Raw genomic sequence first — 25,188 nt, forward strand, 5'->3', positions numbered from 1 at the left:
CTGCAGCCGCAGCATGCAGGCGCTCTGGGTAAAGCTGCGCGTGAACACGCCGCTGCGCGTTCACGAGCCCCTGTCCCGACTGAACTTGTGGAGCAGTGGAGAAGTTTGAAGAGCCAGATTCAGACTTCGTAAACCGTCGACAAGGTCGCTAGGAAGGAAACTCAGGCCGGACACAACCAGGCAGTCGCCATGGACGATCTGGGTAAGTTGCTTTTGGAAAGCGGAGTGTTTTTTTTGTTGTTGTTTTTTTTTTCTATGAAGAGAAACGGGCAGCAGGGTGGAGGAGTCAGTTACGTTTCGTCGAGATTTTGTGTCTAAAATAGTATTTCGGGTTAACTGCGGGTTGTTCTTTCTCTCTGGAAAAGCGAGTTAAAAGTAGACAGAAATGTTACCACGGCCTGCGGGAAAAAGGAGTAAGTCGTTTCGACACATTTTATAATTCGCTCCTATTTGTTTCTTAAAAGCATCGCAGTAAGTTAGCGACTGGACACCGCTAGCCTCTTACTGCCGCCTCTGTTTGAACTCTCCCTCATGTTGTGTCTCTCATAATGACACGCCGCTCCTGCTCCAGGTATATGAGCCACTTTTGATCCACTATGTCGCTCCAAAGGGAGGAGATGCTCGGTTGTCGTGTTGTTATCGAGCTTTAACGTGAACTCCTCCGCTCTCGCCCCAGGCTGCTCATTCCAACTTTGAAGTGGTGGAGTCAACAGGCCTCCGTATTTAGACTGCAGCACAATGCGGGTTCAGCCCTTCACTCTGGCTGTTTAAAACCACTGGGATGGAGCAGATATTACTGAAAAACAACAACGAAAACACACACATAACCACTGACCCACGAAAATACTCGATTTTTAAAATTAGAAATATGGACGCTGTGGTTGTGGGGGAAACCAAACAATCGTCTGTTTATTGGTTTTGTTCTCCAGTTTGTCTGATTACTTCGGTGTTGAAAACACCCGCGATTTTAGTTTTCTGTGACGTGACACTTTCCCTGTCACTGCGTGCATTACACAGGCTGGAAAATACATTTCATTGAGCTCTTTGGTGTTGGGAATATTTCTACATTTTGACATTCCAGCCAACATTTTCTAACTCGTGCTTTGACAATTGACAAAAGACATGCTAGGTACACCACAAACTCTCTTATGTCCTTCCACTTACAGTTTCATATATGTCAGCTATATCTGTTCAGTATATTCACTTCATGCTATGTATTTCATGCTAAACCTCTGCATCTGTGAAGTTTTTGTTCTTCCTTTTCTGACCTCTCAAAGAGGGAGCCTTAGTTAAATGGATTTGGTAATTGTTTAAGTGGAGAGATGATGGCTCACATTTTAGCATTTGGCCTGCTGTGAGAATACCTCCAGGCCACATTAGATGCTCTTGCTGCTGTGGTCTGCTGAAAGGACGTATTGTTGACTGAGTGGGAGCTTGCAGCCTCTCCGAATAGCTTGCTGAAGACAGAGGGACGGGGGGCGAGGCTGCTGAGGAATTTCGAGCATCATACTCTTTCGGGGTCCAAGGCCAAATACTCGCGGGGTCATGACTTACCTCTCGCCGCACCTCTCCTGCTCCGGCGGCGACGCAGTTGGCCTCCGTCTGCCCACCTAAAATCTTCCCACCCTTTGTTAAAAACATTGAGCTTTGGCATTCGGTAGAGCAAAAGTCAAAAAGTGTAGATTAAATTACTCCTAAGTGCCTCACAGTGGTAGTCTTAAGTTTCTTAATCCCTCCTTGAGTATGCAAGAACAACACACTTCATTACTGACCTTTTAACCAAAAACGCTAGAGGATTGGTTGATAAAAACCTTTGTGAATCAAGAAAGAAACTTGATCATGTTTTAACCCCTTTTTTTGTTGTTTTTCTTGTGCGATTTATGTGATCGTCACTGCTGGAAGGAGCAGGGTGAGCCCTCTCTTGCTGACTCTGAGTCAGAAATTTCCAGTGAAATTTTCCAATCAACCTTCTTACAAGCTTAGACCAAGTGGCAGCCAGGCCTAGCTTCATTTTCAAGGCGCATGTGGCCCTATGGGACGAGGCCTCGCCCAGATGTGGACCTTAGAGCAACATGTGTCAAGAGTGCTCTGTCTGTTTTCTGTTTTAAATGAATCAGTTTGGGTTCTATTTCTTTTTTCTTTTCTAATACTGTGAACTGCTGAACATTTACGCACGCTTATCAGAAAGTAGAAGTAGGCCTGTCGCAATAAGCAATAAATCAATTAATCGCATGATGAATTGAAACAAACTCAATCATTTCCATTTGCATGATTTATCGTTTTTCTCTCTCTTTCTAACAAAAACTGGATGACAAAAGTCTCCAGTCTGGTGCTTTGGTCTTAACCAGCCCTTTTTCTGGAGGACAGTTTTGTTTACAGAGACTTCATAATTCATTTTATTTACTGTTTCTGTAGCTTTGCTCGTTTATTTCGGATATTTAAAATGGCTTCCAGTTCCAGTATTAAATGTTCATTAGAGTTTATTGATCTTTGAAAATGTATTTTTGCATTATTATGCCATTACCATTGAGTTACTTTAAAATGATCTCAAAACAACAATATTATGATTTATCGCAATAACTTCTGGGACAATTTATTGTTCAGCAAAATTTGTTATTGTGACCTTAATACAAGCATTGATTGAAATGACTGGGAGAGTTCAGTCTCCCTACATTAGTGCATCTTTCCAGGTCTGGCTTAGCGTCGACGTTCTAGAGAATGTGCTGGAAATTTGGTCCAGACTTCACAGTGGGGGGTTTTATTTTATTTTTTCTGCTGGAGGTTTGTTGCCTCAGCGTGAAGCACAGGTCGGTGTGAAAGGGAGCCAGGACAGGGTGTGGAAAAACCACAAAAAATGGTGGATGAAGTTTTCAGGTTTTTGTCAATAACATGGACAAGGGGACAATTTAACACAAAGAAAGGGCCAGCTGTTGCATTAAGGGAAGTTTGTTTGGAGGAGAAAAGGTTGTGCGGTGCCAACTCTGATTATAAACAAAGCAAATGTTTCTTCTCACTTAAGCTAACAGGTAGCACTAAACTTCTCCATGCATGACTTGGGTACAAAGCGGTAGTCATTCCTACTGTTTTACTCCTTTGTTTCCGTCTTAATTTTTAGCTGAGGAGCCGACGCCGTGTTTAGGAACAGTTTTCCTCTAATCCGATTCGGGAGATTTTCTGGGAACACAGCAGGTAGCAAATGCCCTTTATAGTTAGAAACAGAGGGAATTCCTCAGGCACCTTTTCCAGACCTATTGAAGCACGAATAGATCTGTGTGTAAACCGAAGCACATAGCAACACCTTAATGCATCTGTAAACACATGGCAGGCCTGTAACCTTAGCTGTTGGAGGTCCTGTTGATCGCTTGGCAGACAGGGAGTCTTTTTAAAAATGTATTACAAAACCCTAGGAAGACTTGGTTTGGTGTAGAAATCATGACGCTGCATATTTAAACCATTTGCACTACATGCTGATAATCCTTAAAGGTGTTTTAGCGGTTCACTGTGAGACAGCAGTGCAGAGTTGGTGTTAGCAAACTAGCCATCATCACCCTGTGAAAAGCTGGAGGGTTAGAGCATGCCATGCTTAACCAGTGGGCTCGCCTGCAAAGCTGGAAAGAAGCCCCCCGACTGTAAATCAGGCTCGTCCCTGATCCACACCCATCCTGGTGTAGGTCTGGGGAAGAGAGAGCGGCGTGACTGACCTCATCGCTTAGGCAACCGAGCCTGTCTCACATCCTCAGGAAACGGTGAAGGAAAACAATGAGCGGACTCAGTGCTGGAGGCCGTCGAACGCTGTTGGAGGGGGCAGCAGCGGGCCTGCAGTCTGTGAGCCGGGTGCCAGAACAGCCTTTCCTCTGTTAATTGCTGTTGTACCATACTCTTGTTCCAGTTGTAGCTCCTTTCAGTCGCTTCCTGTTTCTTTCTCCCAGTTAACATGACCTCAGATCTTGGCTCGAGACAGGCATTGACTGATATCAGGTTAATAAGGCTGATGTAAAGCTTGATGCTTTTAGTGCTTTTATTTTTTCATGCGTATGTGTTCACAAAAGAAATCAGTACGTCACTCTGAAGCCTTAAAAACTTGAAGATCTCTGAATTTCTACAAATTATCAATACATGCCACATTAAGCTTGGATTTGCTTGTGAAAAGATATCTCCACTTAATAAACAGAGGTTTTGTAATTTTTTTCATGAGTGGAAAGTTTTCATGTTATTGAATTTTGATCATTCTTGTTATGCAAATTATCCTTATTTTATTAAATTTTAGTGCAGTTTTTAAAATCAGTTTAAATTAGAGATTCAAGTGATTCACTGGTAGATAAAGATAATGTATTTTTATGTTATTTTTTTAATTAAAATAATGTTTTTTGTTTTGTTTACAGTTAGCTCTATGGCCTTCCATGAAGTATGCAGCTGGGAGCTGTATAAAGGAAAGGAAAAGAAAACACAAACTTTTTCATTTTACAACTTAAAAAGGTGTAAAAGGATTCGGTTTTCATTTGTTTCGTTTCTTTTAAAATGTTAATCCCGGGAGCCTTGACTGGCCTATTGACCTGTCGGAGAAGAAACCTGATCCCCAACCTGGGCTTCTCCAGCAACGATGATGGACTTCCTATCTGCACTCGGGACCAAGCCTGCTCACCAAATTTCAGATCTGCTTCTTTCCCCATCCAGTTCATCAAACACTTAGAGTCCACATGCTCCACTTCCCCAGAAGGATCATCTGCTTACGGTTTCTAGTCCAAACTTTCCTCCCTCACTGTTGAGACGCTGTTCTGATTAGGGTCTTAAGCTGATCCATTCTCCTGAAAGGACGAAGGGTCGGCAGGCAGAACCTGCAGAGAACTTGTCAGCTGGTTATGTGTCCCTGTTAGATTAATTGGTTATTCTATATAGAGTGAATGGATGAATATTTATCAGTGCCTCCGGGATTTCACCATTGTTTTTATGATCATTTATTTTTTGCTTTCAAAATCACAAGTTTTGCGGTGCTACTTTGGAAATATTTGCAAGGGATTTTGTTAAAAAATTGACATATAGAGGAAAACAATAAGGAAAAAATAACAGACAGACACAAATATTTTTTTAAATTTATTTAAAGAATTTAAATAGCTACTCGCCATCACGGACTATAGCTCATCAGTCACTCAAACCCAATGTTTTTGACAATTTTTGCGAAACGTTTGGAATAAAGTCACAATTACCCAGCATTAGTAGAAAAAACCAAACTTTTTTGTGTGACTTTTACCGTGAAATTGCGAGAAACTGGAGGGCCTGATTTATTTATTTACTTATTTGAACTAATTGAACAAATTTTAGCTAAATAAATGACTTTCACATGGAGGTTGGTGTGAACATTTGTAATACGCTAAATATCCCACGTCTAACAGTTGTCAACGCAATCATAGATAAAAAAATTTTTTTAAATGCCTGGAACAAATATTATTGAAAGCACGAATGTGCTTTTAACAAGCACTCGCATGCCGTAAATGACGAGATGGCCGTTGTCTGACAGTTTGCAGACAGCCCAGATGGCTCCTCGTTGACATACGGTTCTCATCCGCGCCTTGGCTCTGACTGTCCTCAGTGACCGAGTGCTGCATCAGTCGTTAGACTTTCCCTTGTGATCTGATTTACTGTTCTGTGGGGAAGCACTTTTATTTTGGTCCAGCAATCTTTCAAAGGGAGTGTCATCTTTCTTACATGGCTCTGCTTGGCAGGGTATTTTTAGCTAGCAATCGCTAAATGACGCCTCTGTCCCACTGATTGTATGCCATTACTAACTTCAACCATTGTCTGTTTGGGATTTTCTTTCTTAAACTGCATGGTAAAAAAAAATAGTTAGCCATCTTTAGTCTTTAAAGTTAGATTCTCTGTCGATTCCGTCACCTTTTGGATGTCATTTCTCTCTTTACCGCCGCCTCACTCCGGCCCCTGCTTTTCTTGTTTGTTATAAATATATCACGTTCGGTTGGCTTGATAGGATAGGATAGGGTTTCCGTTCGGGACCGGAGCCAGTTCTGCTCTTTTTTGCTCCCTGGGTATAAACAGGTGAGCTGTGGACCCTGATGACCTTTCACCGTTGCCCACATGTTCATGAAAAAGATCGAAGTGCTCTGGTTTCGTCTGTGCCTGTAGTGTACTCCCCACTGTGTGGTGAAGGGCAGTAAAAACACAGGCATCTCCCTTATTGTGGAATTCAAAGCATGCTGTGGATAGCATGGAGTATTGAGTGTCTTCTTCTTGACTCCAGGTGTGTTGGGGGAGAGAAAGGCGGGACTTTAATGACCGTTTTCGCTAGATTAAGTTTGTGTGTTCGCGTTTAGAGCTGTTTTCCACATGCCCCTACCTGAGAGGTTTCTTTCTCAGGGTGGACGGAGGAATGTGTGGAATTCCCCATGTGCCTTCATCCCATCTGATAAACATCGCAGGACTGTGGAAGAGCCATGAGTGGGTGGACAGTGGGTGCACAAAGTCAAGACTATACATGTGCCCACTCCCCCAAGAATGTGTATAATGTCAACACAATACGGTACCGCAGTTATGTCCACTGACAGCGCCAATGTAAGTCTGTGTATTGTTTGACTCAAGTCAGATGAAGTCGTTTGAAATAATTTGGTCCAGTCGTTTCATTTTTGATGACAGTTTTATTCCTTTAGACCGCTGCACAATCAGCCATTGAGTCAGGATGCTGTTAGCAGAATTGGACTTTGTCCATTGTGGCTGCTACACACCGCCCACCCCCAGTCTGGAATGGAAAAGATTAGACCGATACTTAGCCCAACTGCTGGTTGGATTGTTGATGCTTTTAGGTTTCTGTAAGTTTGAGACTTTTCTGTATATTTCATAAAACAAAACAAATTGACAACATTTCAGGTCTACACGCATACTCAAACCTCTTCAAAGTGCAGTCTAGTTTTTAAATATATAATGTCATCAAAATTTGAAACCCATTCCTCAAGTTGACTTAAATAGGCTGAGCTATTGTTACCTCATAAATTGTTAACATACATTGGCTGTCCACGTTTTAACTGTGGTATAGCGGTCCTAATGAGGAGAAGTAACTTTTTAAAGTGTGCAATTATTATCCATCCATTGTCTAGACCCACTTGGCCTCGCAGAGTTTTTTAAAAAGAGTTTGGAAATATCAAGCAACTTATGATGACGCAGCGAATGTTCTGGAACTGCAGTCGGGTCTTCTAGCAAGATCTGAGTTCACAATCAAAAATCTAAAACAACAAAAACCTAATTGGTCTGTCTCAAATGATCATCCTGTAAGTTATTTAAACTTCTTCTGAAACACAAGACAAACAACATGAAGCAACTAGACCTGCACATTGCATCAAATCATTACATTGTACTATCAGTGTGTGCAATATTGTAATTGCAAAGGATTGCTTGGTTGCAATAACATATTTTGCCAGTCGCATGTTACTTTCTCTAATGGCTGAGAAGCTAATGCTCATGAATAGTGGTTGAGTCAATATGAAATGTAAAAAAAAGAAAGAAAAATGAAACATAACTGAGTTACCTTATAATTTTCAGCAATAGCATCGTGATTAAATATTCTTCTGAAATCATACATACAACTGCATGTAAAATTTTCTGATACTTTAAATGGAAACGTCCTTTCCGATCTGATCTGAACGGAACAAGTGAGAGGAATGTCTCAGCTGTGATTGGTGGACAGAAGAGCACAATGTCGCCATGGATCCTTATGACGACGCAGCAAATGTTCTGGAACTGCAGTCGGGTCTTCTAGCAGTTCAGAGTTCACTACAGAGAATCAACTCAGGCCTTCGACACACTTCCCTCTGCGCTGGGAAAGCAAGCATTTCTGGTTAGAGTGTTGGAAAAATGCAAACATGGAGAACCTATGGAGTCGTGAGCATACCGTTAACCTCTTTGAAATGTATGAGAAGGAGCTGAACATTCTTTTTGGTGAAAACGAAGAACTCCACCATCAAAATGCAGAAATAAGAGTCCACTTCAGGAAGAAGCTTGAAGCAGAGAGGAAGAAGAACATGGCTCTGAGTCAAGAAATTGACAAACTTAAAGAGCTTCAGGCTGCAGATCCCAACAAAGCCATTGGTCGTAAGTTGGTTTCATACTGTCAGCTGTAAACACATTTGTTTATGGTGTAGAAGATAACCAGTCTGCTGCTTGTACCTTACCTTAAAAGTAGAAGAAGTTTTCACTCATGTGTTTCTAGAATTGAATCGCCAACTCCGGGTAGAAACTAATCTGCGGATGAATGTGGAGGCCAAAGCCGAGCGGGCTGTTCAAATCGCAGACCATTTCTTGCAGAAACTGGAAGAAATCCATAATGTCTGTCAAAAATGTCTAGCGCCAATCCAGATTCCCGATGCAAATCTCAAAAGAGGAGTGGATGACCTCAGTGGAGAACTGCTGGAGCTGAAACTGATGCTTCGAAAAGAAAAAGAATCGAGAGCTCACAAAGGCACCCACGGGCCTGAGGTCTTTACGCAAGCGCACATAGAGGTTTCATCCGAGGTCCTGGACCATATCGGTGAAGAAAAGTCCAACAGCTACATGGAGCTGAGGAAAGAAAGGGACGAACTCCTGCAGGAGATCCTGGCGCTGCATCAACGGGAATCCAGACTGAGGGATGAGATTGAGTGGAACGGTCTGAGAGAATTCGAGATTCTGGAAATGCTCTGTCGGGAAATATCAGGGTTGGAAACGTTGGAGAAGCAGCATCTTTGCCAGGACATGTCCTTCGAGGAGGAGAGGGACGAGAGGGCGAGGGCAAAGGCGATTAAGGTTGCCGTGGCCTTGTGAATGCAATGTGTGCTCAGAGCAGTAAACTGTTGTGTAAGTGAACAATCAACACACTTTCATAATGAATTAATTTATAGTTTTGTGTTCACACATCCAAAATGAACTAGCTGACTATCTTTTATCTACTTTCCATCAGCTGCCAGCCTGGAGCAAACAGAAGAGCAAACTACTGATTCATGAAGAAGCTGAGATTTCTGAACTCAAACGGACAACCTGACCTTCCATTGTCTGCCTTTACTCAATATTTATCTGATCATAAAAGAAAACTCTTCATATCAATCTGTGTTGTGAAGAAGATTTCTTTCTTTCCTCACTGATTCATTATTTAAAATAGAGTCATCATTTGTATTTAGCATAATTTAAATGAGACAAATGGATAAGGAGAGTTGGACAAGTATCGGTTCAGATGTTTATGTCTAAACTTTTTTTATTCTTTAAAGGGAGAGTACTTTTTTCCATAAACTGGGATCGTGCTCATAAGGTCTGCAATATTTACTTCCAACAAAAAACATTGATTCCATACCGGAGAATTTGTTTATTTATCATTTATTTATTTTTGCACAAAACGGCATAAATACTTGCCACATACAGTTAAGAGAGACAGAAAAATTTTAAATAAGCCATCCATCCATCCATCCATCCATCCATTTATTCTTCCGCTTATCCGGGGTCGGGTCGCGGGGGTAGCGGCTTCAGAAGGGAGGCCCAGACTTCCCTCTCCCCAGTCACTTGTTCCAGCCCTTCTGGGGGAATCCCGAGGCGTTCCCAGGCCAGCCGAGAGACATAGCCCCTCCCGGTTGGACATTCCCGGAACACCTCACCAGGGAGGCGTCCAGGAGGCATCCTGACCAGATGCCCGAGCCACCTCACCTGGCTCCTCTCGATGTGAAGGAGCAGCAGCTCTACTCTGAGTCCCTCCCGGATGACTGAGCTTCTCACCCTATCTCTAAGGGAGAGCCCAGACACCCTGCGGAGAAAACCCATTTTGGCCGCTTGTATCCGCGATCTCGTTCTTTCGGTCACGACCCAAAGCTCATGACCATAGATGAGGGTGGGAACGTAGATCGACCGGTAAATCGAGAGCTTCGCTTTTTAGCTCAGCTCTCTCTTCACCACGACGGACCGGTACAGCGCCCGCTTGACGGCAGACGCTGCGCCAATCCGTCGATCTCCAGCTCCCTTCTTCCGTCATTCGTGAACAAGATCCCGAGATACTTGAACTCCTCCACTTGGGGCAGGACACCCCCCCCTGACCCGGAGAAGGCACTCTACCCTTTTCCGGCTCAAGACCATGGGTGTGAAATAAGCCTGTATATTCAAATCCTTGATATACAAAGTTATTTGTAGCTCATTATATAAAAAGGTATATTTCTCTTAACTCCATATATTCCTTTTTATAAATGCACAGGAAACAAAGCCCCACCCAGCTCTAGGTAATAATGGAACTAAACAATGATGTGTTACATCAACAATAATAGAAATGTCAAACCAACAACAAAACTAATTCACTTTCATATAGGCATGTACAATTTCTGGAGTGTAAAGCTTGTGTTTTATGTGGTTGTTGCTTTTAATATAAGCACCAACTATAGTGTCTAAGCTAAACAAAAATAGTTGTCAGTAAATAATCTATTAAAGTTTCTATTTAAATATTCATTTCAAGCTAGAACACACAGGACTGCTTGGATGTAATGTTTGTTAGGCTGTAGTGCATTAAACTCTGCTTTACAGTAACATATTCAGCCATTTTCTCATCCTTCATGTTCTTATCTGATGGGCAGTAGATCTAAGCGACCCCAAGGAGAAAGGTCAGACACTGTGATGATGGAAAAGAAGGAGAACGTAGAGGAAAATGGGGGTTATTGTTATGTCGCAATATTCCATGGTAATATTGCATTGTGATGTTTTCCTGATACTGTGGAGTCCTGTTAATCTTTTTCTAAAGACTGTTTTTTAAAATATGTTCAAAAACATGGCAGATGGATATTTGGATCATTTTCTTTAGGAATCATTATCATGGAGTAATTCTCACATACATAGAATGAATGTTCAATGTGTAAAATAATTTATTCAAAAATACTTTATGTACCCCAAAGGGAAATTATCTGTGTTGTGTGTTTCTTCAAAGGGTTGTTGGTTTCTGAGTTAGAATTTGCATAAATGACATAGTGAGTGATCTGCATGGGACATACTCTTGATTAATTTATAATATGTAATTTAATAAAATAATAAAGTACATGTTCATTGAGGATAAGGTGTATTTTTATCCCAGAAATCTCCTTGAAAACCTTTTCTGATGGCACCGGATTCTTATAAAGACCACATAAAACTGATGATAAAAGTAAGAAGTTAACTTTTCATATTTCCAAAAGATTCATCACAGTTTTCTTTAAGAAGAACTTTGAATATTTCCAGATATTTACGGTCACTGCTGTGTCATATCAGCAGTCGATGGTGAGTTTGGAGAACTTTGCTTTGTCTGCAAGTGCCTCTGCAGTCCTTGGGCAGGATTTCCGTCCTTTCTGCCAAGGCCAACAGGAACTTTCTAGGAATTCAGTAATACAAGTATAGCAAGTCCAAAAGCATGTTTAATTTGAAAACCTTGGTAAGAGAAATATGATACCACAGCTACATTTAGATCGGCGCATTTTACGGCTCACCTTTGTCCTAAAACCACTTGTGGCATTTTTCTATCTGCGGGCTTTGTTTTATGAGTGACAGTCAATTTAAGTCGGGCCTTGTTTAGCATGTCAGCACCAGGTGCAGATTATTTCGAGCTGGTCTGGATATTTCAGCACATTTGCAGAGACATGGTTACACACTGAGCTTACCGCTTTAAATAGGCCTGAGCTCCCACATGGTTTACGTCAAAGTGCAGGTCGGAGGACGTTTGGCTTCTGGGCAGGATTCCCCTTTGGACCACAGGTGGTGATGATGAAGAGTCAGGATTAAATATGGAAGTTCTTGTCTGGAAAAGTGTGAAATATTCTCTATGCTAATCTTTGAATCACTTTCTACATCAACGGGAAATAAAGCTTTGCAGTCATAAAGAAGCTCTAAATCGAAACAAGTTTGTATGTTCTCGGATTGAAACGACGCTGCTTTTTTAAGCCAGTGTGAGCTTTGGATCATCTAAAGCAGATGATGGCATGTCAAAAGCATTGTAGCATAACGACATGCAGCTGGTGACGGCGGTCTATTCTGGTCAGGCGGAGGCTGGCTGGATGGACGGACGGATGGTGTGATGTAAGGGTCTATTTTATTCTGGAGTTGCACCAAATTCTCAGGAGGATAACTTTGTACCCTCTCAACCCTGGACGCCATTCAGAAATGCTTTCTGCCTGTCTGCCTCTCTGTTATCAGTCTGTCTTGTTAAATTTGTATTCAGTCTTGTAAAGCTAAATGGAAATCCACAATAGAATAAATGTACAAATAAAGTTGGAGAAAGTAGCAGTGGTTGTGGTTTTGACAAATCAAGAAGGTAGACTGGGGATTTTGTTGTAAATATTGGTCCAGAGGTACTAGTGTCACATCAATGGACTGGCCGTGAAAATTATAAGACTAAAGAAACTGATTTGTTTATTTTTGTTTAGTTAATTCAGTAGTGGTGTGGTGCGTTCACTAACTGGAAAACACATCAGACTTTTAGGTTTTTTGACAGGCTAATGAGGCTAATGGTCATGCCTGATGAGGCTGACAAATGGATTATTGTGGTCACTAAGCAATATCTCGGGGGTGGCGTAGGGGTTAGCGTGACCCATATTTGGAGGCCTTCAGTCCTCGACGCGGCCGTCGCGGGTTCGACTCCCGGACCCGGCGACATTTGCCGCATGTCTTCCCTCCTCTCCTTCCCTATTCCTGTCAGCCTACTTTCGTAAAAGGGACACTAGAGCCCACAAAAGACCCCCTGGAGGGGTAAAAAAAAAAAAAGAAGTCAAACGAAGCAATATCTCTACATTAGATATATTTCTTTATCTTCATATGATTATGTGCTTCTTCTGGTTTTCTTCAAATGGATCCTTCAGAAAAAAACCCCACAAGTGTCTCGATGCAACTTTTTCACTTCCGAAACTGTATTGATATTACAGCTTTGAGTATTGGCTTATACTGATATTGACCTGATATAATTTCAACATCATAACTTATTGTATGGTGTGGAATGTTAGAAAAGGTTTGATCAAGTGATATTAATAATATTAGGTATGAGAACAACTGACCCATTTATTATTATTCAATGGCTTTGTTCGAGCGCTTCTGGGCTTCTGTTGGAGAGTTTGTATGCAGGCTGATATAATCTGATACTTTGTTGTTTGATACTGATATCCCAAATTGATCTATGGTTGGGAACCTAAAAAAAGTATTTCACCTTTTCAGATGCGCTGCTTGCAGACCTAGAATCTACTACATCCCACATCTCGAAGCGACCGGTCTTTCTGCCCGATGAGACCCCCTACTCCATCCCGACGGGCGGACTCCCCTACCAAGACGCGTCCGTACCGCCTCCGGTTCCACCTCCGCCTTCAGCTGACGCTCTGAACGGCTCCCTGACAGATCAACCAGACTCTCACCACTCCTCCCAACAGGTAGGTCTCTACTTTATGAGAGCATGAGGCGCTCTCTGGCTTTAAACCTAAAATGTTAATGACTTTACTCATCTGCTCCAGTCTTTAGGTTCGGCCCATAAGAGCTCGTGGTCCAGAGACAGCAGCAGTTCTCCGCTGTCACACATCGAAGAGGACCATGTTTACAGGTGTTGCTCCCGCTCTCTGAATGTCCTCTGAGTCAAGCAGACTACATTTCCGTTTACCTTTAAGTTACACTTTGTGTGTTTTTCAGTTTTCCTAACAAACACAAGACGTCAGACTCATCTCCAGCAGCCATCACCTCTGCCCTGGGCAGTAACCTCTCTGAACTGGACCGGCTTCTGTTGGAGCTTAACGCCGTGCAGCAGAGCTCCCCTTCCTTCCCCACTACAGGTAGAGAAAACTGTTATTATAATAAATAAATTGCACCTCTGCGTTCTTCTTCCTTTTGTGTCTAATCTGAAAACACTGACAGACATTTAAATTCCTAAAACGAATACAGAGCAGCTAGAAGAGTAGAGACATGCTGGAGAAAATACGTCATAGCTACAATTTTAACACATTTAAATGGGATTTTAGTATTAAATAACAGCATTGTCACAAATATTTTGCGTTTATATGATAAAAATGACGATGCGGGGCAGGGTGCCGAACAGACATGGTGATGCAACTGTATCAAATGTCATAATTCTTTGACATCTATTCAAGTAACACGCCTCAAGTTTTAATAAAAGCATCTGGCCTGAGCTTTCCTTGTGTCTTTCCTCCCCGTAATCTGCTTGTATTTGTGGTGGGTCGACTAAGACATGAGGACTGAAATCCACTTTGTAGAAAATGGGGAAACAGGGCAAGGGGGAAGTTTGACACTTTCTCACTTCTGTCTGTGTTGAGCAGCGTTTACTCATCCTGTCACGTTTCCTTAGAGGAGGCAGCTCCACCCTTACCGTCTTGCAGTATCACCCACTATGAGAACGGAGGCACTCCTGACATCCTCGTAAGCCCCCCACCTCAGGAAAAACCAAAACGAAATGGGATGAGGCCGGAGGAAGCTCGACCCCCAGTGGAGGGTCTGCTGGAGGGTTCAGGTCCTTCACCCAGGTACCGCCTCTGTTTTTACTCACTCTGATTAATGCAGTTAAAAGAAAAGCTAACAATAAGCTACTCAGAAGGAAGATCAATAGTCAGGTTCTGTCAGAGGGAACAGTAGGGAGGTTCTCAATAAATGTATTGTGATCTTTCTAAGTAGGAGTGTGTGATATTAGGGAAAACATGTGGTATAATATTTGTTTATGTTGTGATTACAATATTGTTGTGACAAATAAACCAAAAATTTAAACATTTTACTATCCTGTGTTCCGGATTCATAGCAAACATAGACTGCAGATAACTAGTCCAGCTACTAAAAATACAAACAAAAGCAACATTTCCATCTCAAACACTTGGTCTTGTGTGTTTGAGATCAGTTGACAAAAGTAATGCTTTGTCAACGAAAAGATCCAAGGATTTTTCATTGTCGTGCCATTTTTGCTTGTTTGTGGTACGAAATTCAGCCTGAGGTCCCAGATTAAGAAACTTAATACACAAATAAAATAAATAAATAATAAAGTAATTTATTATAAAGTTTAGCTCTAGTTTTTTATTGCCTTCATCATCTTTTTAAAACTTTTTATGCTTCATTAAACAATAGATGTAATTAAATATCATCAAATATATCAGAGCTGCAGAGAGCATGAATGCATGGTGCTTAAATAATTAGTGAACACTTCTTGCACTCCAGGCGGTTCTTCACATTTATGCAAATTGCAAACAGTTATTCTGAGAAAACCATACATTTGCGGCATATCATGCAGCCCAACTTTCAAGTGTAATTGAATTTCAGCAAGGTTTATTTTGCATAGCACTTTCAGAATTGTGAAATCCACAAAACCTTGTGAAAATATTGAAATGTTTCATTTAGTCATGGTGCAGCCGTATGTATTCAACGTATTTAATTGGTTTTCTATCTGCCTGGCCAACACAAAGTAACAGTGTCACAGTGGGAATGATGTTTTCAGAGTGATGCAATCTGCTTGTTTTCCTACACGCATAGTGTTCTGTATGCAGCCCACAAAGGTTTCATTTGGTCTCATCTGACCAGGCCCGGCGGAAGAATCAGCCGTGACCCCCTGGACTGGAAGCTGTTTGTTGTTAATTAACCTTAAAGTGGCCAACTCTCTGTTATTCCTATATCGATTTGATACAGTCGGGGCTTCCGCACTTCCCACATCGGTGCCTTCTGTCACTTTTTTCAGCAGTTAAAAATGTGTAATCCGTTGTTAACACATCGTAACCTGCTCTTCCGAGCCGCCTTTAAATGCAACATTAGAGCTACAACGCGCGCTGGGTTTACACCTGTGCAGCAGCGAAGGAGACCTGCTGCTGCTGTGCAGAGCTGCTCAGGTGTGTTAGAATCATGGCAGCAAAACGTGAAGAACTTTGGACAGTTTTTCCCCCAAACTAACCGACTGAGTTGAGTAAAGCTGCTGGGTTCAGGTAATGTTAGCTGATAACAATACAGCACCTTAAGCTTGTTAACTAGTAGCCTGTAGACTACTGATGTTGTTTATGTTCAAAAGTGAGTAGTACTTGTTACATTGAGTAACTTTTCTGGAGAAAAGGTACTTGTATGAGTAGTTTTACTGCACTGTACCTTTTTTTTTTTACTTGAGTAATATTGTTATTGCTACGTGTTCATTTTGCCTCCCCAAAATAAGCCGATGCCTCCCGTTAAACTCGTCTGGAGCTTCATCTGACCATCTTTCACATATTTGCTTTTTCTCTTTTATGGCTTTCTTATTACTGCTCTTCCAAAAAGAGTATATGACAACTAATTGTTGTGGCAACAGATTTTTGAACCGCATACTTCAATCTCTGCAGCTCCTCTGGGAGTTACCAGGTGGTTACACTGGATTTTATTTTTGGACATTAGAGTACAAAGATAAATTCATATACAATAAATACGCTTTAGATTTATTTGCCAAGACTTAGGGGTTAGAAATTGTGCAATTATTCACTATTTTGCTTTGGTCTGTCAAATAAAATCTCAATGAAACATAAAGTTTGTGAATACTTTAGCAAGGTGCTCTATATTGCTTTGTTTATCAAAACCTTCAACGTTTTATGTGCTTGTAAGCCTATAAATATATACGTGTTTGACAGATTTAAAAAAGAAAATTGTATTTTTCTTGTTGTTTTAAATGCTTCATTAGGATAATGTAAGTGTATATTAAACTGCTTAGACTTATTTACAAGACATGGTGAAGAAATGTTAGTAATGGTATTTATACTTGGATACATTTTACTGTTCTGTGTAAAAACACAGAATAAAACTGGGGTTTTAATTAGGGTGCACTGATTGATTTGACTGATTTTCTGGCTCATCACCAATCCCTAAAAAGTCTTATCTGTCAGTTCCAATTTTGGCCGATGCCAATTTTTTTCATTTGAAAAGTCGTCGAACATCATGACAAAGTCGCTAATTTGGCAACATTGGGGCAACTACTGTTAATTGCATACATACAGACTTGACCTGGTGGCTGGGTCTGTCAGCCAGCCCTCTCTCACCGTACAGGGAAAGAGTACAGTGGCTGATTTTCAGACCTTTGCAGATGTGAGATCTCTAATCTCCCAAAATTAAGAAAATCTGGGCCAATTTATTGGTGCATCCCTACTTTTAATCCCATTTACATTTGGATTCAAGTTTCATTGTTGTGAAAAAGAATCACCTTCATGCTTTCCAGCTCTTCCACACGTCATAGTGATTTGGATGCATCTCAACAGCAAACAAGAATGTCGGCTTCCTGTGCCACCAGAGAGTTGGATGAACTGATGGCCTCTTTATCTGACTTCAAGGTACAAGTCAGCATGAGTATGTGTTGTGGAGGCTACTTTACATCCTCTGTTCACAAACCTCTCCTAAAGAAGTTTTTATAACCTCTGTCCTCTTCCTCTTATTTTGTTGTACTTCTTCTGTTCTCTAGCCCAGCTCTTTGGGCTCTCTGCCAGACCAAGCAGGGACACCAACTACCTCTCACCGTTCTCCAGCGTCTTCCTCCTTCACCCCAGTGGCTCCTTCTTCTCTTAGTCTTCCCCACCCATCTGCCTCTTCTTTCCTCCCTTTATCTGCTGCCCTAGAGTTGCACATAGATGAGGAAGGAAAGGATAGTGGCTCTGCGATGCCTCATCCGAACCTTCTCGTACCGCACAGTCCTACTTCGTCTCTTTCTGCTGCCAGTGACATCGACTTGGACTCTGTCATAGATGTCTCTGCCACCTTGCTGTCCTCCCAAACAAAGTCCCTGCTCGTCCTCTGTCAGTCTGTTCCGTCTAGTTCCAGCTTGTTAGGAAATAGCCCGAGCCTTTCCAATGCCACTACCCCCTCTCTTACCTCTGTTAACACCGTCCTGGAGCGCAAGACCTCCAAAACCCCCAGTCCGTCTGCAGAGCGGCTTTCACCATCAGTTAGTAAAATGTTCTGTGCTCCTGAATCTATCAGCCCGCGGCCTGCTTGTTTTCTTGACCAGGACTTAGATTTTACCTCCCCGCCTCTTTCAAAAAGCCGCACTCCCCCTCTGTCGACTCCTTCGCCTCTGCCTGCTGCTGCGTCTCAATCTCTTCCGCACCTCCTATCAGCACCGTATTCGCCGCCCTCTGCAGTCTCTCCGCTGATGATCCCCTCTCCTCTGATCTTCACCAGTACCAGCAGACAGCTGTCAGAGGTGTCTCCTGTAGCCCAGAGGGACACTTCCCTTGCTTTACAGCAACCGTCTGCAGAGGAGCCCTCTCTTGACGAGGCCCTAGATAAGCTTCTAGCGATGAGTTTTGCTCAAAGTCATACATCACACACAGAGGAACCACTAGAGACGGTGGAGGCTCACTCTCTCGGGAAAGGACTGCAGGAGGTGCAAGAGGACCTGATCCTGCCCATGGACAGAAGCTGTGTGCAACCCGACACGTTCGCCAGCACCACCAACACCATCACAGACGACTCCATAGACATGGGAACCGACGGAAACGGAGACCTGGACTGGGCTGACGAGGAGCTGTCAATGTCCCTACATGATGGACTAGACGGCACCATGACACCGTTCACTGAGAGGCTGTACACAGATGGCAGCATGACTCCATTGACTGAAGCCAGCTGGATGGATGAGTCCATGACCCCCTCCTCGTGCCCTGGGACCCCTGAGGTTGCCTTGGACATGCCCCTGCTCCAAGCTCCCAGTATAGACAGAGTCTCTGCGACGGGACATGTATGCATATACACGGCAGGCTTGTTTTGGTTCTGGCTGCTGACACTGATGCATGCTAGCATTTGCTTCAGCTGTGTTGTTAACATCTTCAAAAATGGCTGAAGTTAAAAACTGGTACATATTTATCAACCACGCTGGTCACAAGCCGTATTCTATGCTATGAAGTGTTTTTAAAATTTAGTAAGCTACTGTTTGGTCTATATATGTATCAACTAGGGGTGTACTGATAATTTGGTGCCAGTGTTCTTAATTTTGGGAGATGTGCAATTGGCCAATATTTACATGTGAAACTGATCAGTGCTTTGCTATAAGAGAGGGCTGACTGACAGATCTGCTGTACTTACCGACTTTCCAGACAAAAAGAAATCTGTATCAGCCAAAATAAGCTTTTTATAGATTGAATATTTCTTGATTCAATTACAAAGAAATACAGTTTGTGTTTAAAATAGCTGGTTAAAAATTATGCCAGAGGAAGCACATAGAGGTAGACACTCTACTAATACTAAAAACTCACTACAATATCCACCTTGAAGAGAGTTGATACAAGTTAGCAGTTTAGTATCTTGTGTTCCCTAATTGGAGAAAGTTTTTTTTTTTTAGTTTCCAACCAGCCATCTGGTAATTCTAGTTCCTGGTGGATATCTATTCCTACTTACAGTGTCTTTGTTACCATAATAAATAAATTAATTAATTAATACAACATTTTTGGTTATCAAGCACAAGAAAAGAAGTTTTTGGATTGTGATTGCACCATGGCTAACTCAATGCTTTTGCTGCTATAACCATGAAAATAATTTCTTACATTTGGACTTGTGTAAAAGAAGCTAACGCATCTGACTTAGTGAGTATTTTGCTTGCTTGAGTCATGTTGAAGAGGAATTGGAGGGTTTCAGCTTATTGTCGTCTTATGACCAAGCATGCTTAAAGAACATGATGCACGACCCCCAAAGCCCATTGGCATGTTGCGTGAACTGGTTTATGTTGAATCTGGGTGTAAGATGAGGTTTCCACCATTCCCTCCTAGATAAAATCGGTGATTAGGCGCACTAAAGAGACTCCCAACGTGCATCCTATGTATCGCGACGGTCACCTGCGCAGGAAGATGGGCCCCGTCATTGTAAACAAGAACTCGTCTCAGGACCGCCTCATAGAGGAGCTTCAGGGTAAGCTCGGGATCTGCCGCTCAGAGCGGCGCCGCAAACAGTCGGATGAGTGGCTGACCGAGGGGGTCGTCGTCACGTCCAAACCCCAGCGTTTCCGTCCCGACGGATGGGGCGGTGAGGTCGACAAGGTTGGCTGCTGTGTGCTCAGGCGTTTAACCAAAGTATCTTTCAACTAATTCACCTTCTTTCGCTTTTCCTTCACACTCCTCTCTGTCTCCCTTCAGATCATAATTCCTCCCGAGTCACCAGTCCCTGTCAGGAAGGTCCTCCCACCCCTCTCTCCCCCTAACCCTCTTCGCCCCGCTGTTATAGAAGAACCTAAGAGACCACTCCCAGTACAGCAGCCCCCCGTCCCAACACCACCACCTCTTCCTCCACCTACCTCCTTTAATTCACAAGCCATCCGTGCTCAGGAGCCACCTCCTCCTTCTCGGCAAATTACAAAAGCCATACCCCCACCGGCGCCTGTTCAGGACCTTCCCATCCCTAAGCCAGAACCCCCTCCTCCTGTTGTCCGTATCCCAAACCATCCACCACCGGTGGAGCCAGTACAACCAGCAGCACCAAAACTCCTGGTGTCTGTAGGCTGCCAAACAGAGTATGACCCATTCTTCCCTCCAATGCAGGCACGAATTCCCGTCTCTTCCCCCCTTTTTGTTGTTCACCCGACCTTAGAGATGTCTGTTTTTGAACTTTGGTAGCCTTCAAGTGACTAATTGTTTCATTTGCATCTCTGTGGAGCAGAAAGACATAACTGTTTGCAACCGTTTTAGATCATGGCCCAGGGGAAGGCCGGAGTTCCAGGTGGGCCACCCACACAGGTCAACAAGCTGGACAACATGCTTGGTAGCCTGCAGTCTGACCTCAACAAACTGGGGGTGCAGACAGTTGCTAAAGGAGTCTGTGGCGCCTGCTGTAAGCCCATTGTGGGACAGGTGAGATGATACAATCAACTTTCCATACACTGGGCCTTACAAAAACTCGTATACCCTCTGGATAACCCTTAATCTATTCTATTGGAATTTTATTTGATAGATTTACCCAAAATAGTGCATAATTGCGAAGTAGAAGAAAAATAATAAATTTTCAGACGTTTGGGTGTGACATAACTTTGTGTTCACCCTCATTTTCCCTGAAGTACAACAAATTGCCTTTCTAAAGTCACCAAACCAGTGAATACAATACAGCTGTGTGTCATTTAATCATAGAAATACAGCTAGAAAACAAGAAATATTGTGGAAACCAAAGAAACAAAGGATACAGATCAAAGTGGGATTAGGTTACAAAAACAATCCCCCAAGCTGAAATAGTCTGCCAGTGTAACGAGACATTTTATCGTATAATATCGGAAAAATGTCTGGCAGATTGTTTGACTTATAATTAGTACTTTTTCATCAATATTAAGGGACATTTGACTTAAAACAAACTCCTGTAATTTGCTGAAGTTACATGTCAGTACGTTTTGCTTTATTTCAAGTATGCCAAGTTATTTTCTCCAGGACCTGCACCAAAATTACTTCGGGAGATTGTGTTTTTTGCAGTGTTTGTAAAGCTCCCTAAATAATTGGTCCAAACATGTTTCAATCCTCCATCTGTTCTCCTGTTCACTCAGGTGGTGACTGCCATGGGCCGTACCTGGCACCCTGAGCACTTTGTGTGTACACACTGTCAGGAGGAGATCGGCTCCAGGAACTTCTTCGAGCGGGAAGGACAGCCGTACTGCGAGAAAGATTACCACAATCTGTTCTCTCCGCGATGCTACTACTGCAACGGGCCCATACTGGATGTGCGTCATCGCTCTGTAAAAACGTGAACGTCTCTAGCAGAAGTGTTGGCGTGTAGTAAGCTTTGTTGTCGTTCTTTCGTTCAGAAAGTCGTGACGGCGTTAGACCGGACATGGCATCCTGAACACTTCTTCTGTGCTCAGTGTGGATCCTTCTTCGGCCCAGAGGGTACAGGCTTTTAGTTGTTTACGTTCTGAATTGGGAATAGGTTTGCTTTCGCTTTACGGGCCATGTAAAACCCGTTTTCTTCTCCTGCGTTTCCTGCAAAGGGTTCCACGAAAAGGACGGAAAGGCGTACTGCAGGAAGGATTACTTCGACATGTTTGCGCCGAAATGTGGCGGCTGCGCCAGAGCCATCCTGGAGAACTACATCTCCGCTCTCAACTGCCTCTGGCATCCCGAGTGTTTCGTTTGCAGGGTTTGTGATCCAGAATTTCTCCCTCCTCGCTGATTTTTGTCGCCTTCAGAACGAGAAGAGGAGGCAAAATTACGGCTCGTTTTCGTGTGTCCGCAGGTGTGCTTCACCCCCTTTGTGAACGGAAGCTTCTTCGAGCATGACGGCCGGCCGTACTGCGAGGTGCACTACCACGAGTGCCGCGGCTCTCTCTGCTCCGGCTGTCAGAAGCCCATCACGGGCCGCTGCATCACAGCCATGTCCAAGAAGTTCCACCCGGAGCACTTCGTCTGCGCCTTCTGCTTGAAACAGCTCAACAAAGGCACGTTCAAAGAGCAGAACGACAAACCCTACTGCCAGGGCTGCTTCATCAAACTGTTCAACTAGAGAACCACATTTAGAGCAGGCTAGAACTGTGAGCAGGGTCCGATTATAATGCAGCGCGATGCAAAAACATTTATTACCCTCTGGACTTTTTCCCACCTTTGACAGCCTTTATGGATTTTATGCAAGATGTCAACACAAACTACAGTAGTTTAAAATTGTAAAGTTTAAGGAAAATGGCACATGCTTTTCAAAGTGAACCATGATCTTCCATCTTCTTATTAACATTGATTAACTTTCCTGTACCAGAGTATGATGCTGCCACCGCCAATTAGTATTGTCCCATGAATGGCTTTTTAGCAAACAGCTAAAAAGTCCAAAACTTCAAATTTGATCTTTCGCATAGAATTTGAGCATATGCATTGCAGGTTGCGGTTGTGACAAAACTCAAAAAGTTCAAGAGGTGTGAATGTTTTTGGGAGGCGCTCTGCCAGTGAAAAGAAGAGTTTTCCTCTGGTGATGATGGAAGTATGTTTTAGACTGATTGTGTGCATGTTGTTGAAGCAGGATACTGTTTTCATGCCAAGTTTGGAAAAAACAACATTTCTGCTGACTAACATTTTTGAAGTGGCTTTTTATTTGGTAAGCAAATCTAATGAAGACATGTTCGGCATGTAAATGGTGTCGTAACCCTTTACAAATACCAGAAGTGTGCCATTCTTCCCCACAAATCATGGAGGCAGCAAACTTTACTTTTTTTCCCCGTTTCTATATGTTTGTAAGATGTCAGCCGTTCCTTTAGGTTAGCCTAAAATCGGTGTTATTCTGCTTTTACAGTTTCTATCATTTTACAGTGTAGTGAATTCAGACTGGATGAGATACATAAATCATTAATGTGTGTGTGCGTGTGTGTGTGTGTGTGTGTGTGTGTGTGTGTGTGTGTGTGTGTGTGTGTGTGTGTGTGTGTGTGTGTGTGTGTGTGTGTGTGTGTGTGTGTGACAATTTTGCTCACTGGCTGAGTGTGTCATTTTAGCAGGGAACAGATTACCTATTGTTTTTTTTTTGTTTGTTTTTGTTAGCTTTGGAAATGGGCGGTCAGCTTTTTATTTTTTACCACATATGATGTCAGAAAGACTTTTAAACACTTGTTATGTAGAAGAAAATGGGGTATGGATAAATCCACATTGCTATGAAACATCATGACTTTGGAAATGTAACTCAGCTTGTGGTTATTTAGAGAATGGGAAATGTGAAGTCACTCTAGAGTCGCGTTTAGAGTCATTGATCAAAATCACTTGCGTATGAAGATTTAAGAAGTGTGGAGATCATGTTACACAGCTACTTTTTCTTTGAAGGAGAAGCCAATCTTTAATCACTTTCAGTGTCCACAGTTATCTTTACACTGTCTGTATCCTCGTCTGTAAAACCAAACGTGTATCAAATCCTAATTTGTCACTTAGAGTGTCCACAAATGGCTGTTCCGACATTCTGCGCTGTCCGATCATTCCTCGTCTTTTCACTGGGCAAAAATTAAGCTCGTCTCGCACAGGTGGAGCCACATTGTTTGTATCTCTTTCACTATCGTTACTGTTTCAGACTAACTCCTGGGAGGGTTTCTGTAAATATTCAATGCAGCTTACATTGTCTGGAATGTGCTTGGCGTATGCGTTTCCTAACCACTTGTCCGGGGATGAAGAGGCAAAGGCGTGGCTCAGATACCCGGATATATTTGCTGTGATTACTGTATTGGGAAACAGATGAATGTTGAGCAGTACACAAGCCGGCGGACAGCACGCCGTTTGCTTGTGACGTTCCTGCAACTATGCAACTGTGGATTACCAGCGTGCGTTAACAGACTCTCTTTGCTTTTGTGCCTGTGGTTTGACACGCAGGCCAATCACAGTAGGAATCTAGTCTGTCTGTCATGTTGTCTGTGAGTCCACTAAAATGTGTTGGCTGTTACACGAGAACGCGGTGGTCTGCCAGAGCGATTGGCGGGACTAATTCAAATCATTTCCCACAGCATGAGTGGCATCTACTGTGTGACCACTAGGTTGGGTCTGTTCATTACAATTTGCCCTTTTGTCTTGTTCAGGGAATTCTAGAGCCTTATTTCTTTTCTTTATTTAAGATATCATGTTACAGGAGCCTTTCAAATCAGTGTAGTGGCATGTTATTTAACCAAAGCCATACCTTCTATAAATTCTTTTGTCTTTCTTTCCTTTTCACTCAGAATGTCAGTCTATATGAATAGTGAGATTAAGCATTGTTAGTTTGATTATGCAAATAAATTCTGTTTTGCTATCAATTTGTCCGAGCGTGTTTTTTGTGTTTTTTTTTTATATATATTTGGTCTTAAAGTAACAATTGTTGTTTTACTAGCAACATTTATTGCTACATTTTGTTTTGTTTATCTTTGTGTATCTCAACACAGAGAATAAAAACTATAATATATCTGAAATAACTTGCATTTAAATTTCCGTTAAATAATTTATTGTATTTTGTTTGGGTGGGGGAATTATACAAAATAATCCCTAAGAATTGTTGTTTTTGTTAGTTTTGATCAGAGAAGCTCTTAAGAAGAGATATTTCCAAAAAATTATGATAGTCTGTAAAACAAAAAATGCTCCACAACACGAGGAAAAGCTACGTGGAAAGTGACGAGGTCACATGCAGGTGGGGTTGTGTTGGCTGGAGAAACACCTCCATCTGCTGGATGAATGCTAGAATTGCAAGCACAAAATCCAGCGAAAGTTTATATTATAGAGAACATTAAATGCATTTAGTCATTTGTCCAAAACATATGTAATAAATTCTGTTTTATTTCTTTATTTTGCAAGCTTCACA

General features: G+C 42.4%; 1 protein-coding gene across 3 annotated transcripts; it reads left to right on the forward strand.

The window, feature by feature from the left end:
- The first annotated feature begins 63 nt into the window (after positions 1-63).
- LOC102237725 (paxillin-like) lies at positions 64-24,653 on the forward strand. Of its 3 annotated transcripts, XM_023343685.1 has the most exons (14): positions 64-202; positions 13,177-13,385; positions 13,467-13,552; positions 13,639-13,778; positions 14,309-14,483; positions 17,165-17,276; positions 17,405-18,676; positions 19,701-19,967; positions 20,064-20,465; positions 20,613-20,774; positions 21,452-21,625; positions 21,710-21,791; positions 21,893-22,041; positions 22,138-24,653. In XM_023343685.1, exons 1-14 carry the CDS (start codon positions 190-192, stop codon positions 22,402-22,404), a joined length of 3,510 nt encoding a protein of 1,169 aa, XP_023199453.1. In that variant the 5' UTR covers positions 64-189; the 3' UTR covers positions 22,405-24,653. The 3 variants fall into 3 exon arrangements, with proteins under 3 accessions (XP_023199453.1, XP_023199454.1, XP_023199455.1); XM_023343686.1 differs by lacking the exon at positions 17,405-18,676; XM_023343687.1 differs by lacking the exons at positions 17,405-18,676; positions 19,701-19,967; positions 20,064-20,465.
- Positions 24,654-25,188: the final 535 nt, after the last annotated feature.

Source organism: Xiphophorus maculatus, chromosome 12 (genome assembly GCF_002775205.1).
Source record: "Xiphophorus maculatus strain JP 163 A chromosome 12, X_maculatus-5.0-male, whole genome shotgun sequence".
NCBI classification, from domain to species: Eukaryota; Metazoa; Chordata; class Actinopteri; order Cyprinodontiformes; family Poeciliidae; genus Xiphophorus; species Xiphophorus maculatus.

Coding starts and splice junctions, on each gene's coding strand:
- LOC102237725 (XM_023343685.1), top strand. Junction 14,484..17,164: donor GGTTCAGGTCCTTCACCCAG/GTACCGCCTCTG, acceptor CATGCTTTCCAG/CTCTTCCACACGTCATAGTG. Junction 20,466..20,612: donor CATTCTTCCCTCCAATGCAG/GCACGAATTCCC, acceptor CAACCGTTTTAG/ATCATGGCCCAGGGGAAGGC.